Here is a 15,593-nt window from a genome sequence, read left to right on the forward strand (position 1 = left end):
TGGACTGAAGCGTCCCAGGTTTGATTCCAGTCAAGGGCATGTACCTCAGTTATAGGCTCAATCCCTGGCCTGAGTTGGGACGCATGTGAGAAGCAACCAATTGATGTGTCTCTCTCACATCAATGTTTCTCTGTCTCCCTTCCAGTCTCTCTGAAAAGCAATACAAAAAATATCCTCAGATGAGGATTAAAAAATAAAATAAAAAAAATAAAAGGAGGGAGGGATCGAGAGCACTAAATATGTTGAAGATGGAGCTGGAGGACCAACGTTCTGCTGGGTTTAGTGATAGCTAACCCAGCTATTTCTATATGTAATTAAAAATAAGTAGCCTTGCCCAGTGTGGCTCAGTGTGTTGGGCATAGTCCTGTGTACCATAAAAGTCACCTGTTCGATTCCTAGTCGGGGGCACATGCCCAGGTTGCACGTTCGGTCCTGGCTGGGGAGAGTGGGGGAGGCAACTAATCAATGTTTCTCACATTGATGTTTCTCTCTCCCCCTTCCTGTCTTTAAAATCAATAAAAACATATAATAAAAAAATAAGTAAACGTTTGAGTATTTCATCTGTAATAAAAGCTCAACTTGGCAAAAACTTATTGTAGGGACACAGATTCAGTAACAGAAAGTGTTTGCCAGATGTCCCACGGCCAGGAGCAGAGTGCAGAACTTAAACCACACTTAGGACCTCAGATCCTAACTTGCAAAACCTTTACTACAATGTCTTGGGGTTGTTGCTTAGTCTTTTGAATGGAGCTGAAGTCACATGTGTAAAGCCTTGCTTCATGGAGCAGTCACTTCTCACCTCACCGGACCTCCCGAGAGAAGTGGGGGTGAGTTCACTTTCCAGAGGAAAGACCCAGAGAGGCTCAGCTAGTGAAGTGTCAGAGCTGAGATCAGAGCCAGATAGGACTCACCTGTGACAGACAAGAACTTCCCCTTAGAAAGAGCAACAATTTTCTAGAGGCTCCCTAGGCCGACTTCAGCAAGTGGTAGTAATGAAAATAAGCACTGCAGCTCACCAGTTGGATAAATTATGAAATTTATTTATATTTCGCCTTTTAAAAGCCAGAATGTAACAAATTTCACTTTCTGGAAAATCATCTTATTAGAAATACATGAAGTGCACTTAATACAAGGAAATCAGTTTCTTGGTACCACCAGTGAGACGGACACACTCTCTTTAGTTCACTCAAATGAAGGTTTTATTCAATTTCCCTTTAAACTTAGGCCGAGATAATCTCAATTCAGGGAGGTCTGAGTGAACGCTTCCCAAAAACTACAGTGAAGAAACTGACCTTAACATCTGGGCGCTCCCAAGCAACAGCACATTAGAAAAAATTACTTTGCCCCAAAGGGCCCGTCTCTATTGGTTACTAGGCATCCGAAGTTCTAACTGGCAGGTAGGGAGAGGCCCACAGCAGCAGGGCACAGGCCCAAAGCCCGTCACTTGCAACCTCAGACACTAACCGGAAGAAATTTTGACATCAGACTACAGAGGTCTGACGTGAAAAAGCGAACCTAAATCCAGATGCCCTTTGGTCGATCAGAGGTTTTGCTCCTACGGATTTGAGTGCCAGCTCTTAGCTTTGTGTTTACTAACATCATGAAACATATCGAACTTCAAGCTTCTTGAGCTGCCACCAAAGCAAGTTTCCAGGAGAGAGTTTCCATTAACAACTGCTCACAGGAGATGTTGTGCCTTTGAACAGTGTCTTGTCAGAAGAGATGGCAGGCCGTGATATTAGATTTCCTACCACCTCTCTCCGATAGAAAAGCAAGGCTCAGTTTAATCTAAATTAACAAATAAAAGAACTGGTATCCACTTGGGGCCCAAACCCCTTCCATCTTATTCAGTCGAGGGCTCCTTTTTGTGCCTCAAGGATAAGAATGTTAAGCAGACTCCCAAACAGAGAAGTAAACATGACCCAGTCATCTGAAAATATGTTATTAGTTTGAAAATCATATGCTAAAAGCTATGGTCCTCCTGTCTCTCTTAGCTGACCGTCATCCCCACTTATGGAGAAATGGAGTCTAACCTAAGTTTCTAACCTAGAAACACTTATTTCCACTAAAAACATGTGGTTACACCTTATCCTAAAAAGGCACCATGCAGGTATTTAAGACTGTACCAATTCATTCTAAGGGTGTGCAGGAGTGGCAGCAAAATATCACTAATCAAAACTTCGAGCATCAGACCACGCTAAACCCAGAACATTCCCCCCAGCAGGGCTTTTGAAAGGTTTCCTGGGAGATAACTCCAGCTCTGGCAGCTGCTACCAAAGAGCAACTAACAAGAACTTCCTCAGCACAGGAGCTCCATCACTGATCAGATGCGCTGTTGCCAGAGCTCACACACCTCAAGAAATGAGGAGAGGAGACACTTGTCTCATTTGTGCTATTCATGACCCACGAAAGGTCCTGGCTGGCTCAAAGGACCTGAGAGATGAATGCTGAATGAGAAGAGCAAGTGTAAAACAAAGACAGGTGAAGCTGGGTTTTCTTCTGGAAGAGGAAGCAGAAACTCCAGGAAGGAGCTGAGGAGCAATCAAAGACAAGAGATGTGACAAAAAGGGTTAACAGTAGGGGGAGGAGCCCAAAGGAAAGGAGGGCTCTGACCTGGGAGCCTGTTTCCCTGTTAGAAATGACCCTGTCCTAATACCAGGCTCACTTCCAGGTCTGTTGTATATTTAAGGTTTCACACATAATACATAATGGAAGCTCTGGAACACGAGACGGCCAGCAGACGCCCTGCTCACTGATCGATGATGGAGCGCTGCAACACCTGATTCATCATGTCCTCCTCATCGACATCGTAATCCTAGGGGCAAAACACACACACAACTTCAGCACCTGTTTGCAGCTGCAAAGACTCACTTTCAGTAGCAGAAGCAGGAAAGCTGAGTGCGGGGCCCTGGCGAGGGCTGCCAGGGGGCCAGGTCCCAGCTCCACGGGCAATGCTAGCCACAGAACTCTAGGCAGACTGCTTGATCTCACTGCTTCATCCCGACCACGAAAACAACGATGGCTCCCTCAGATAGGGCGAGTGAGGACCAGAGAGCACCCAGATGGACCTGGCGCAGACCAAGTGCTCAAACGTGGAGTACACTGTAGTGAAACTAGCCTTTCTAATCAATGAGGCAAGGTTTTCTATTTGGGCATTATATTAATCTTTATAGCATTAACAAAAAGGACAGTTATGAGTTTCAGACACTGTATTAGACCATTAATAAATACTCTTTATGACAATTTAGAAAAGAGTCATGCTTTCCTTCTCAGGTCCTGAAATATAGCCATTAAGACTGACTACGACTCTAAAATTCTAAATTGACACTTATATGTATAAACAAAAGGTTTATTCCAAGTAGTTGGCCAAATTTATCTATCACTATACTGCCAAGACAACAGTATGCTGCTCAGAACCACTCAGCTCTAGGGAAAGGACACAAACCTAATGACCACATCTGGTTAGTGGATGCGCTTTGGCCTGAAGTATTTTAAAAATAAATATGTAAGACGTCATATGAAATTCTGCATTCCCAGCTTCTTGGAGTTGGGGTCGGCGGAGGAGACGGGCAATACTGTACCTGTATTTCCACATGACAACTATCAGCTGGAGCTGATGACAGCATAACGAGCCATACAAAGTCCAGCCTGAAAATCCCATGGGGACCATTTCCATTACTTGCCTAGCTCCATGGGCATCTAAGCCTAAGAATCCTAAACCAGATTCTGTAACAGGTAGAAACTACACACACCAAAAGAAAATATGCAAAAATTTGGGGGGTGGCAGGGGCCCGCTGTCAGTCTACATGGCTGGCCATGTAGTTGAAGTTTATCATCTTCAATGCCACACAAGAAAAACTGTGGCCACTCACCTGGCTCACAGACTGCATGGCTGCCATTGCAGAGAACCCATCACGTCAGTGACAAAGCTCAACAATGGGGCCCACGGTTCTTCAGGTAAGAGGAAGGAGAGAGGGATCAGAGCCCAGGCTCCACTCACCACAAAAGTGTCGTAAGAAAACTGGTGCCGCCGCTGGATATGCTCGATGAAGTTGGCACTGCGGTAGTTGGGGTCTCCCCAGGGCATCGAGGCACATATTGGGCAAACCTTTCAACAAAGAAGCATGGTCTTAGGCGCCTAATGTTTTGAGCTGACATCACCCTCTGTGGCTTGTGTCAGGACAGCTTTCCTAACACACCAGGTCACGGCCAGGCCACTCCGTTGTGTGTACATTCACATCCCAGAAAATACTCTGTCTCCTACTCAAGTCCAATGACCCTCGGGGGTGGATGAAGGCTTAAGGCATTATACCACCCTCTTATCCTCTACTGTGGTCGGAACAATGCATCAGCCCAGGCGGGGCCCAGACTATGGCCTTCCAACCCAGCACACAAAAATGATCCAAGACACAGAGAAAATCAAAGAAGTGACAGATTAGCAATGTCCCAAGGAAGTTAAAATACAGCCTTCTGTGCTATTTTTACAAAGTAAATGCTCAGATATGGAAGCTCAGGCTGAAAAGCCCTCACACAAGAGGTTGATTTGGGCTTTGAAGACTGGAAGGTATTGGGAAAGACAAAGAACACATGAAAGGGCGTTCCAAAAGAGCAACAGCAGTAGCAAGGAGAAAAGGCCAAGAGGTAGCATTATAGGAAAGCAGCCAGATAATCAGTGTGGCTACAATGGAAAATTCATGGAGATGGGCAGAGAAAAGCTGGGGCTGGGAAGAAGCAGGTATAAACGGTCCGGCTTAGAGATGGAGCCCCACCATTCACAAGGAATCAATAGTGACAAGGGGGTAGGCAAGAGATGAATCTGAAACACTGGAAGACTCCTTGAGTGGAAGAGTGAGGCAGGCAGCTGTAGCACAAGTCAGGACGAGAGATAGAAGAGGGTATGCTTCCAAAGGGAAGTGCTGAAATACTGACAGTTAAGGAGTTCTGTAGGGGGACAGGAGATGGAACAGAGGGAAAAGCAATGAAGGAAGAGAAGCTTCACAGAGATAAAATGATCACAGGAAGCCAAAGGAGGGGGAAAAAAGAGAGAAATTAGGTTGCAGTAACCAGAAACCAGAGCAGATCAGCAATATCAATCAAAATTATGAGTACACGTAACCTCCGACCAAATCAATCCACAGTTAAAAAGACTATTTTACAGCCCGGCCGGGCGTGGCTCAACGGTTGAGAGTCGACCTGGGATCCAGGCGATTGGGGTTCGATTCCCGGTCAGGGAACATGCCCAGGTTGTGGGCTTGATCAATGACTCTCTCATCATTGATGTTTCTATCTCTCTCTCTCTCTCCCTCTCCTTTCCTCTCTCTGAAATCAATAAAGATATATTTTAAAAACTAAATAAATAAAAAATAAAAATAAATTTAAAAAAATAAAAAGACTATTTTACAGACAAACAAATGCAAAGATATGTTAAAATTTATGGTAGCCTTTTAAAACTTACTTTGAAAAACTTCAAACCTACAGAAAAGTAATAGTTTGATGAACCAGCCCTTGCCTCCAACACCTAGATTTAAATTTGGCATACTGACTTCAGCAAAAAGGAAGTATTTTTAAAGGTTAAGGAAATTAAAATGTGTATGGGCCAGACATATCCCACAGGCTGCCAGTCTGTGACCTTAGAGGTAGATCAGAGAGCTCCTGAGATAGAAGGAGGAATGCACACCTGATACTATGAATTTAGTTAAAAGCAGAATTCAGTGTTATCTGTGGAAAGGATGGGGGCAGCTCATGCCAGGAACCTAATGCAGAGAACAGCCATTAGGAGACAAGAAACTGTGCCTGCCTAGCAGCAACAGGGTTTTCCTGAAAATGGGGTACATGATGGGCCAAGCCAGCCCAGTCCCCCAGCTTGGGAAGCTGGGATAAGCAGATGGAAAGGGTGTTCACTGGTAGAATCTGTTGCAGCACAACATTAAGAACACATGAGCCCAGTGTAAAAAGTGGTTGCACTGACAAGAATTTAGACTTGAGAAGGAATTCGATAAAGTCAAGAGAAGAGTTAAGATATTCCTGAAAAGGGGCAGCTGGATCTTAAGATTTCCAACAAAGAAATAAAGAATGCTACAAGGCCAGGCAGGTGTGGCTCAGTGGCTGAGTGTGGACCCATGAACCTGGAGGTCATGGTTCGATTCCCAGTCGGGGCACATGCCTGGGTTGCGGGCTCCATCCCCAGTGGGGGATGTGTAAGAGGCAGCTGATTGATGATTCTTTCATCATTGATGTTTCCATCTCTCTCTCCCTCTCCCTGAAATAAAAACATATTTAAAAAAAAAAAAAAAATGCCACAAGGTCTAATCCTATCAGCAAAAACTCCCAAAAATTCTAGTTCATACACCACCTTTACAGCAATGGAGCGGAAGACTGCCCATAAATCTAGGTATATAGTTCAACAGAAGCAGTCTGAGATAAATGAGAAACTGAAACAAACTATAGAGGAAATTGTATTTAGACCTAGTCCATAAAAAAAAAAAAAAAAAAAAAAGACCTAGTCTGTCAATCACATTAAGAGGGACGGGTAACACTGCTGAAATGGACCAAATTCAAACATTTTTTTCAAAAAAAGAAACTACACGTCTGTGTTATTTAAATTATATATCAAAGGACTGATAAGCACTTTCCTAATAATTTCAGCTTAAATTCTCTTTCTCCACAACTATGAAAAAGCTACTCTCAAAAGGAAAATGGCAGCTTGGCAGAGGACACCAAGGGATCCAAGTTAACGATACCAACAATGGACCAAGAGACATCACATGACCCCTGACGTGGCACCTGAAGGGCACATCATTTATGGAGCATCCCTGCATCTAATCATGAAGAAGCAGACAAGTCCAAAATGAAGGACATTCTACAAAACTTGACTGTCCTCTTTAAAAATGTCAAAGTCATGCCTGGCCGGGCGTGGCTCAGCGGTTGAGCGTCGACCTAGGATCTGGGCGATCAGGGTTCGATTCCCGGTCAGGGCACACGCCCGGGTTGTGGGCTTGATCAATGACTCTCTCATCATTGATGTTTCTATCTCTCTCCTTCTCCTTTCCTCTCTCTGAAATCAATAAAAGATATATTTAAAATTAAATAAAAATAAAAATGTCAAGGTCATGAAAAACAAGGAATGGCCGACGACTAAAGAGACATGACAACTAAATCTCACACACAGGTCCAGGATTTTTGGGGGCAGAGGAGGTAGATATGAAGAACATTACAACTGTTAAAATTTGAACATGAATTCCACAGTAGATATTAGACTGTCTCAATGCTACATTTCCTGTGTGACAACACACAAAAAGGTGATTTTTTTTTTTAAAAGCAAATGTTCTTAGGAGATATATGCTGAAGTATTTAGGAGCAAAGGGTCATGCTATCTATACTTATTCTTTTTTTAAAAAAATATGTTTTTACTGATTTCAGAGTGAGGGAGAGGGAGAGATAGAAACATCAATGATGAGTCATTGATCAGCTGCCTCCTACAAGCCCCCTACTGGGGATCAAGCCCGAAACCCAGGCATGTGGCCTGAGCAGGAATTGAACTATGACCTGCTGGTTCACAAGTTGATGCTCAACTGCTGAGCCACGCCAGCAGGGCTCTATACTTATTCTTGAATGGTGAGCAAAAAATTTGTATATACAAAATATGGTTAAGCAAACATGGTAAAATGCTATTAATCCGAGAATCTAGGTGAAGGATACATAAGAGTTCACTGTACTAATCCTGTAATTTTTCTGTAATCTGACTTTTCCCCCCATAAACGGTATTAAAAAAAGGTTACTCTCACCACAGATTTGGTGTCCGTGCTATGGAATAACTTGCAGTGTTCCACAAGTCCTTCTTGATCAAAGTTCTTCTCAGGACAATAAGGGCAAGGAAAGGTATAACGGTTTGGGACATTCCTGAAGATGAAAGGCAGGGAAAAAGAAAAACACCTCTGTGAGTGTTTCCATGCAACTTTAGCCACTGTACCCTCCAAAAATGAGCCAAGTTCACACTGAACATGTTATGACAGGGACTGTGATGATTACTTCAGAATCAGGTCAAGTGTTCTGAAAATAACTTATCAGCATTGCTAATATTTGAAGTGACTATCAGAGAGTCTTTCTCTACAACACCCTGATACAAAAACCTGCATCAGCTTTAGCCAGTACAACAATTATACCTCCACTTTCTAAAACTCATACAACTCAACCCCAAACATGCAAAATGTCCAGTGTCTTTGTAGCAAAAGATGACCTTGATCTAAAGGAGTGATTATTTACCTTGGCTGAAGAGACACATCTTTGGTGGTGGCCTTCACACCTTCCATGATGTAATTCTGGTATTTGGAACAGGTAGCCACATGGGCCCGGATCTTGGATAGGAAGAACTTGGACAGGAAGAATCAGAGGCCACAAGTTAGTCAGGCCCAACATCATCCCAAAGCAAGGGTAAGATAAAAACTAGACCTATAGCACCCTGGCAATCATCTTACCAGTCCCCTGGCTGTGCTGATGGGGCTGGACCCCTGACTGTTTGTTGCAGGGTTTCTGTTAAGACCAAGGCTGAGGTTTTACTTAACCAAATCAAGACATGTGCTTCCACTCTACACTAACTCTCCTACAGGTCAACTTTATTCACCATATACTCTCTGCTTACAGACACATTCCAAACCCAGTGAAGTTTTTAAAGTTTTCCATACTAGCATTTAAACTCATCTCCTCACAGCAAGCCAAGAACTACATTCCATTACGTACAGCAAAGAAAAGTGACGATGTAAGTAAAAGGGCAAAGGGCTAGTAATCCTAGTTAAAGTACAAACTGCCAGATTATGATAAATGATCTTCTCAAAAAACCCTAAATCTGAATTCTACTTCTTCTAAAAAATATAGTCTTTGAAATATAGAAAACCCAAAGAGTGCTTCATCACAGATGTTCTAATAAGAAAACATGTAAGGAATAAAGAAATTAAGGGAGATACAGGGAAGAAAAACACTTTTGGAGATATACCATAATACAGTCACTAATCTTTAAAATGGAGAAAATCAAAAGCATATAGGGAAAAAAAAACCCCAAACAAAAAAACACCCATTATGTATGCACGAAGATGAAGGGAGACTTTATTTCAGTATCTTGACTTTCTAAATTAAAGGAAACTGCAAGAAAAAAAAAGCTTCAATATTTGAGCTCTGGCATACCATGATGCTTCTGTCTTACCTCCAGCTAAAGTACTTCAAGCTGCCAACCAGAGCTCCCAATTAAAACAGATAGGAAATAGCCCCATTCAGACTGTACCCACTGTGTATCCTTCATGCTAAATCGTTCTGAAAGAAAGAGTGTACGGTATATCCATTCTAGGGCTATCCAAACTAAGGTGTTAGAGTAATGACATTGATGTGCAAGGCTGTCCAACAGTCCTTTAGTGAAAAAACTGTTTCAAATGTGAAAAAAAGTTGTAGAAACATATAGTATGATCCTATTTTGTGAAAATCCTGTATCTGTTTATCAAACGACAGAAAATATTTTGCAGCCCTCTACACTTTAAAGAGGTAAGCTCTGGAGTGGGGAACAAGTCTACATTATTTTATTTTATTTTTTTGTTCGTTTTCTAATATATCTTTATCGATTTCAGAGAGAGGAAGGGAGAGGGAGCGAGAGAAATAGAAACATCAATGATGAGAAAGTCATCGTTGATTGGCTGCCTCCTGTATGCCCCCAACTGGGGACTGAGCCCGCAATTGGGGCATGTACCCTGACAGGGTATCGAACCACGACCTCCTGGATCCTAGGTCGATGCTCAACCACTGAGCCACACCCAGCTGGGCTATTTTTAATTTTTTTAATTCTCAAAGACATTTTTTCCATTGCTTTTCAAAGAGTGGGAGAGAGGGAGAGAGAAGTCAACGTGAGAGAGACACATCAATTGATTGCCTCCTGAACCCACCCCAAGCGGGGTGATGAATCAAGCCTGCAACCAAGGTACGTGTCCTTGGCCAGAACTGAACCTGGGACCCTTCAATTCTCGGGCCGACACTCTAACCACTGAGCTAAACTGTCTAGGGCAAGCCTACATTATTTTGCATTTCTGTACTGCCTAGAATTAACAAAATCATCATGATTTTAAAAACTGCTAAGTGCCTGGCAGGGCGTGGCTCAGCGGTTGAGCGTGGGCCTAGGATCCAGGAGATCAGGGTTCTATTCCCAGCAAGGGCACATGCCCGGGTTGCGGGCTGGGTCCCCAGCAGGGGCTATGCAGGAGACAGCCGGTTAATGACTCTCTCATCATTGATGTTTCTATCTCTCTCTCTCCCTCTTCCTTCCTCTCTCTCCCTCTTCCTCCCTCTCTCTGAAATCAATAAAGATATATATTTTTTAAAAAAAATTAAAAAAAACCAACCTGCTAAGCCTATGTATATCTCTTGGAAAACAAGAAAATAAGACAACAGTATTTCTCTTTTACAGTTATAACAAATGTTAAAATAAATATACTTGACTCTAATATGATTATACAAAAGATCATGGATGCATTTAGATATTAGATCTTGCTATTAAAATCAAATATTTCATATTGACCTTTGTATCATGATTCATTCTTCCCTGTCAAGTGCTAAAAAGCTGATTAAATTGATTTTGAGAGAGAGGAAGGGCAGGGGGAGAGAGAGAGAAACATTGATTGGCTGCCTCCCACACATGCCCTGACTGGGGATCAAACCCACAACCTGGGTAGGTGCCCTGACTGTGAATCGAACTCGCCACCTTTTGGTGTATGGGACGACGCTCCAACCAACTGAGCCACACCGGCCAGGGCTGATATAGATTTTTAAATTTCCTCTCAAACTAACTGCAGCAGATAACTTTTTTGAGTCACCGACTACATTTTATATTTAAAAATATCATTGTCATTATATTCTAATTAAAATTGTACATAATGCTTTGGAAAAACCAGTCTTTTATAGGAAAGAACTGGGATAACTGATTTCTATGATTTTCAAAGCTAAAATATGTAATATACTAACTAAGCCAACTCTTAAAAAAAAAACCCAAACCAAAAACCCAATAAGGTTGCCAAAATGAAACAGCACAGCCACTGCCACAGATAACTAGCATGCACACATGCTATTAGTCATCCATCATGCTCTGCCTTCGGAAACTACATGGCAACAGCTCTACATTTTACCCCATCTCCTCACAGAGAGACTGACTCTTCCGTTTTCCTTTCACATACATTTTTACGGCAGCCATGGCAAGAAGTCTCTGTGCTCTCAATCTGCCGCTCGAGCTCCACGGCTCGTTCGCCAGGTGCCAGAGGGCTGCGACATACCCCACAGACAGGCTTCTTCGGCTTCAGACATTCCTGCAGGCATGCAGAGCAAAAGCTAGAACAAGACATACAGAGAACCTGAGTCATGCATTGTGAAGACAACAAAATGGATAAACTTTTAAAAATCATCAATGAATAATGGATTAAAGACAACTTGCTCCCTACTCCTGATTCACATACTGAGTCCCCCATGCCAGAAAAATAAGGCTGGGAAGATGGGTCCTGCAAAGAACACACAGGCCCAGCAACAGAAACAAATGCAAACTATTGTGATATGCAGCAAAAGGTGTTAAGGTGCACTGAGAGGTTTCCCAAATCTCAGTTTTTCCTTTGTGAAACAAAGATAGTAGTACTCACCTCTAGGCGTGTTGGGAGACCCTTAGGACAGTGTCTAACACATCTGAAATGCATTACAAACAGGAGCTGCTATCATTAGAGGTGAATGCACAGCACTATGAGAACACAGATACAAGAGCAACTAGTTGTGACCTAAGGACAGGGCTGGGAAGACTTTAGAGGCAGCATCTACGAAAGAGCCTTAAAAGAAAGAGTTCAGCTGGCAGAGCAAAGGAAATCCCAGACCTTAAGGCTTAAAAACTCATGATACATCTGAGGAAATAAAAGCCTAACACTTTTCCTCATAAGCAGTAGAGATCCAGATGTTTAAAGCAAAGTATTAATAAGACCAAATCCAAGTTTTAGAAAAATAACCCTGGGATTATCACAGACAATTGAGTTGCCGGTTTAAAAATTTTTTTTAGATGAGGAAAGAGGAGAAGAGACTTGAAGTAGAAGCCAAACAGATGCCTAATGGCAAAGGATTGTGAGGGCCTGACTGAGGCAACAGGGAATGAATTCAGGAAATGATTCAGAGGTGGAATCAGTAGGACTGGTAACTTACTGAATTTGGAGAAGAAAAAAGGCCAAGTTTCTATCTTGAAGCCTAGACAGGTGGTGATGCTGAGATAAAGTACACAGAAAGAATGGATAAGGGAGCATGAAAATACTCCCAACCTGATAGGTTTAAGGGAGGATGTATATACTCAAAGGTAATCTGCACAACTGACAATTTTTTACTGTCTCTTAAGATTTTTGTTCTCTGTCATTAAGCTATATGTTATCCTGCTAGGCAAAATTCTAGACCAGGCTAGGAGAAGGTGAGGGGGTCTACTGATTCACCACTGAAGGCACAATGTTGAATTAAACTAAGTTCCCTTCTTCATAATACTTCTGTTCCAGAGTGAAGAAAAACACAAATGTTATTTTCAGACAGTGATTAAATGCATGGAGGAAATAAGCAATGAGATCAGCTGGGGTGGATCACAGAAAGTTTCATTAAGAAGGTAACATATGAACCCAGCCGGGCGTGGCTCAGCGGTTGAGCATCGACCTAGGATCCAGGAGATCAGGGTTTGATTCCTGGTCAGGGTACATGCCCGGTTGCGGGCTAGGCAGCCGATCAATGACTCTCTCATCATTGATGTTTCTATCTCTCTCTCTCTCCCCCTCCTTCCCTCTCTCTGAAATCAATAAAGATATGGTAGGTGTGTTTTTTTTAAAAAAAAAGGTAAAATATGAGCTAAGACCAAAAATTGTGAGAAGAGCCACACAGACCTGGATGCAGAGTTCCACACAAAAATAACACCAAGTGCAGAAGGTTTCTGAATCATGCCCAAGAAAATAGCATGCTTTCAGTTTCCATTTTCTATATATACAGGCCTTTTTCTAGTTCACCCTTTTAGATGTTCTACCTTTCCTGTTAGTCCTTTCTCCTGAGCTCCCAGCCACCTTCCCTTCTCCAGCTGTATTCCACTAGACTGGAGAAGGGTACGGTCATTTAGAGCTTGAAATAAAGTTTTATAAACACCTAATGCTATGCCCAGCCAGAGCTGCAGTGATGCTCAAGTTTCCAAGCACAAAAGCTAGCAAAAACCAACTAAGCAGAGCAAAAAGCTTTTGTCTGGCCTAAGGGAGACTCAGAGAGGTGTATCCATCTGTGCATCATTTTCAACACTGAAATGACAAACATGTGGAACTAGAATGGTGAGTACTGAAGAGTCAAGGTTTGAATCCCAGTACTGTCCCTTGACCTCTGACTAAGCAATGCTCATCTGGCTCAAGGAAACCTCCAATTCTGCTGCTCTTCAGTTGGTAAATTCTGCTAAATCAAGCTTCTTTATTCATCCATTACCTGCCCCCATTTGATTCCTATAATACCCTTCCACTGCACAGTGCATTTTCACAATAGCCTGAACATTTGCTGGTACTTATCAATTCACTGGATTGTGAACTCTGAGGAAATAATCACCTTATTTCTCACTATGCCCCAAGAATCTGACACATAGCGGGCATATAAATATTTTGGTCTGTTGAACATAAGATTGGAAGATGGATGCTCGCTGTGCTGGGCACTGGGTATATATAAGGGGGCAAAATAGATATGGTCACTGCCCTCATGACCCTAAATTTTGCTCTGTGCAAGAAACTGGAGGTAATTTAAGTGGGAATGGTGATAAAGGAGACAGCAAATTGGGACTTAAAATCTGATAAGGATTTGGAATAGTGGTGAAGGGGGTACAGATGGGACAGGAAGAGTTCCAGACAAAAAAAAAAAAACAACAGCAAACAGAATAGCTCAAAGCTAGAGAGAGCTTCGTGTACTTGAAGAAGCAGAAAGCAGTCAATGTGGCCGGGGAGCCCTTGCCAGGTGCCAATTGTTCTCTGGGCTGGCAAACAGATGCCTGCAGTCCTAGAAGAGCTAGACAATGTACTCTGTACTCTCACCTGCAAAATGGCTGCCAACCCTCTTTCTCTGCGGGATTGCTGCAGAAATAATGCCTGTGAAGCCCGGCAGGTGCCTATTGTGCTTACTGACCAGTGAAGGGGTCCAAAGACCAATGCCAAGGTGATATCCATGATACGCACTGAAGGGGACCATGGAGAAAATGTCAACTCCCGGAGGCGAGAAGTAGGTGGCCAAGTTCTCTACAATTCTTTCACTTTAGGTGTCTGTGTGTCTGATGGAGCAAGGCCGAGATTCAAATCTGGCCAAACTCAAAAACACCTACCCCAGCCCAGACCGGTACTGACATTTTCACATACACCTCCTTTAGTCGTCCCAACGTCTGTTAGAAATATGCAGGCCACGGGGGCTTAATTTCAAACAGCATGAAACACACCTGTTCCCACCTAAGTAGGAATGCTAACAATCCCTAGCTGCCAACTCTCAACCTCTTTCACAGTTAAGGGCTGACTAGTCAGATTTATATCAAGACTTCCTTTTTGTTCTTTTAGCCTAGCTCAGTGTTTCTCCAACTTTAGTCCACATTAGAATTGCTTGGCAGAGCTGGATACATGACGCCAGATGTACTACACTTTAGGGGCGATGGACGCACTATTCAAGGGAAACTGTAGCTCTCGAGGCAGACTCTGGTCCCTACCTAACCCCCAGCGGAGTGTAACTACACTATCACGCGTGGGAAGGAGCTGACAGGCCGCTTGGAATACAGTAGGAGCTCATCAGAAGGGCGGGATACTTAGGAGTGAGCAGGGCAACTTTCACGGGTCTTCAGGAGCCCGCGAGGGCTCCTCGGAGAGGCCACTTTGGGCCGGTCCTCCCGCTCCCGCCCGAGACCCTCCCTGCTGGGGCCTCGCCCCTCGGCTCCACTCCCCTCCGCCCAGTCAGGCGCCCCCCGACCAGGCCCGGGCTCGCTGCTTACACGTGTCCGCAGAGCACCCGCACCGGCTTCTCGTACACCTCTAAACACACGGGACACGTGAAGCGACCCAGCGGGTCGGCCTCCGCCGCGGGCCCAGCCAGCTGCGCACCACCCTCACGGTCCTGCTGTTGCGCCGCCATCTTGCTGCCGCGGAGCGGAACGTAACGGCGGCCGAGAAGGAGGAGCCCGATGGGGCGGGGCCAAGGCTGCTGACGGAAGCGCGAGGGGCGGGGCGAGGGCGGGGCTTGTGGGCGGTGGGGCTCCAGGGGCGTGGATTATGGTATGGGCTTCTGACTGGGGGCGGGGCAAGTGGATGCGCCACGCCTCTTGGCCCCTCAGACGCGAAGGAGGGGGAGGGGGAGGGGAAAGGGGGAAGGGGGAGGGGGAAGGGGGAGGGGGAAGGGGGAGGGGGAAGGGGGAGGGGGAAGGGGGAGGGGGAAGGGGGAGGGGGAAGGGGGAGGGGGAGGGAAGGGGGAGGGGGAAGGGGGAGGGGGAAGGGGGAGGGGGAGGGAAGGGAGGAAGAGGCCAAGGGAAATCTGGAAAATGTGGAAAACGGATCTTGAGTTTGGCAAAA

The 15,593-nt window shown here is 44.2% G+C and overlaps 1 protein-coding gene across 1 annotated transcript; it reads right to left on the minus strand.

Annotated features, from left to right (window-relative positions):
• Positions 1-1,019: 1,019 nt before the first annotated feature.
• Positions 1,020-15,180, minus strand: RNF114 (ring finger protein 114). Its single transcript, XM_081150212.1, has 6 exons — positions 15,020-15,180; positions 11,205-11,355; positions 8,263-8,369; positions 7,785-7,899; positions 4,001-4,108; positions 1,020-2,815 (listed from the first exon to the last, which is right to left on the minus strand). The coding sequence occupies exons 1-6, from the start codon at positions 15,157-15,159 to the stop codon at positions 2,750-2,752; spliced, it is 687 nt and encodes a 228-aa protein (XP_081006338.1). The 5' UTR covers positions 15,160-15,180; the 3' UTR covers positions 1,020-2,749.
• Between the last annotated feature and the right edge of the window lie 413 nt (positions 15,181-15,593).

Source organism: Miniopterus schreibersii, assembly GCF_964146895.1.
Source record: "Miniopterus schreibersii genome assembly, chromosome: 10".
Lineage (NCBI taxonomy): Eukaryota > Metazoa > Chordata > Mammalia > Chiroptera > Miniopteridae > Miniopterus > Miniopterus schreibersii.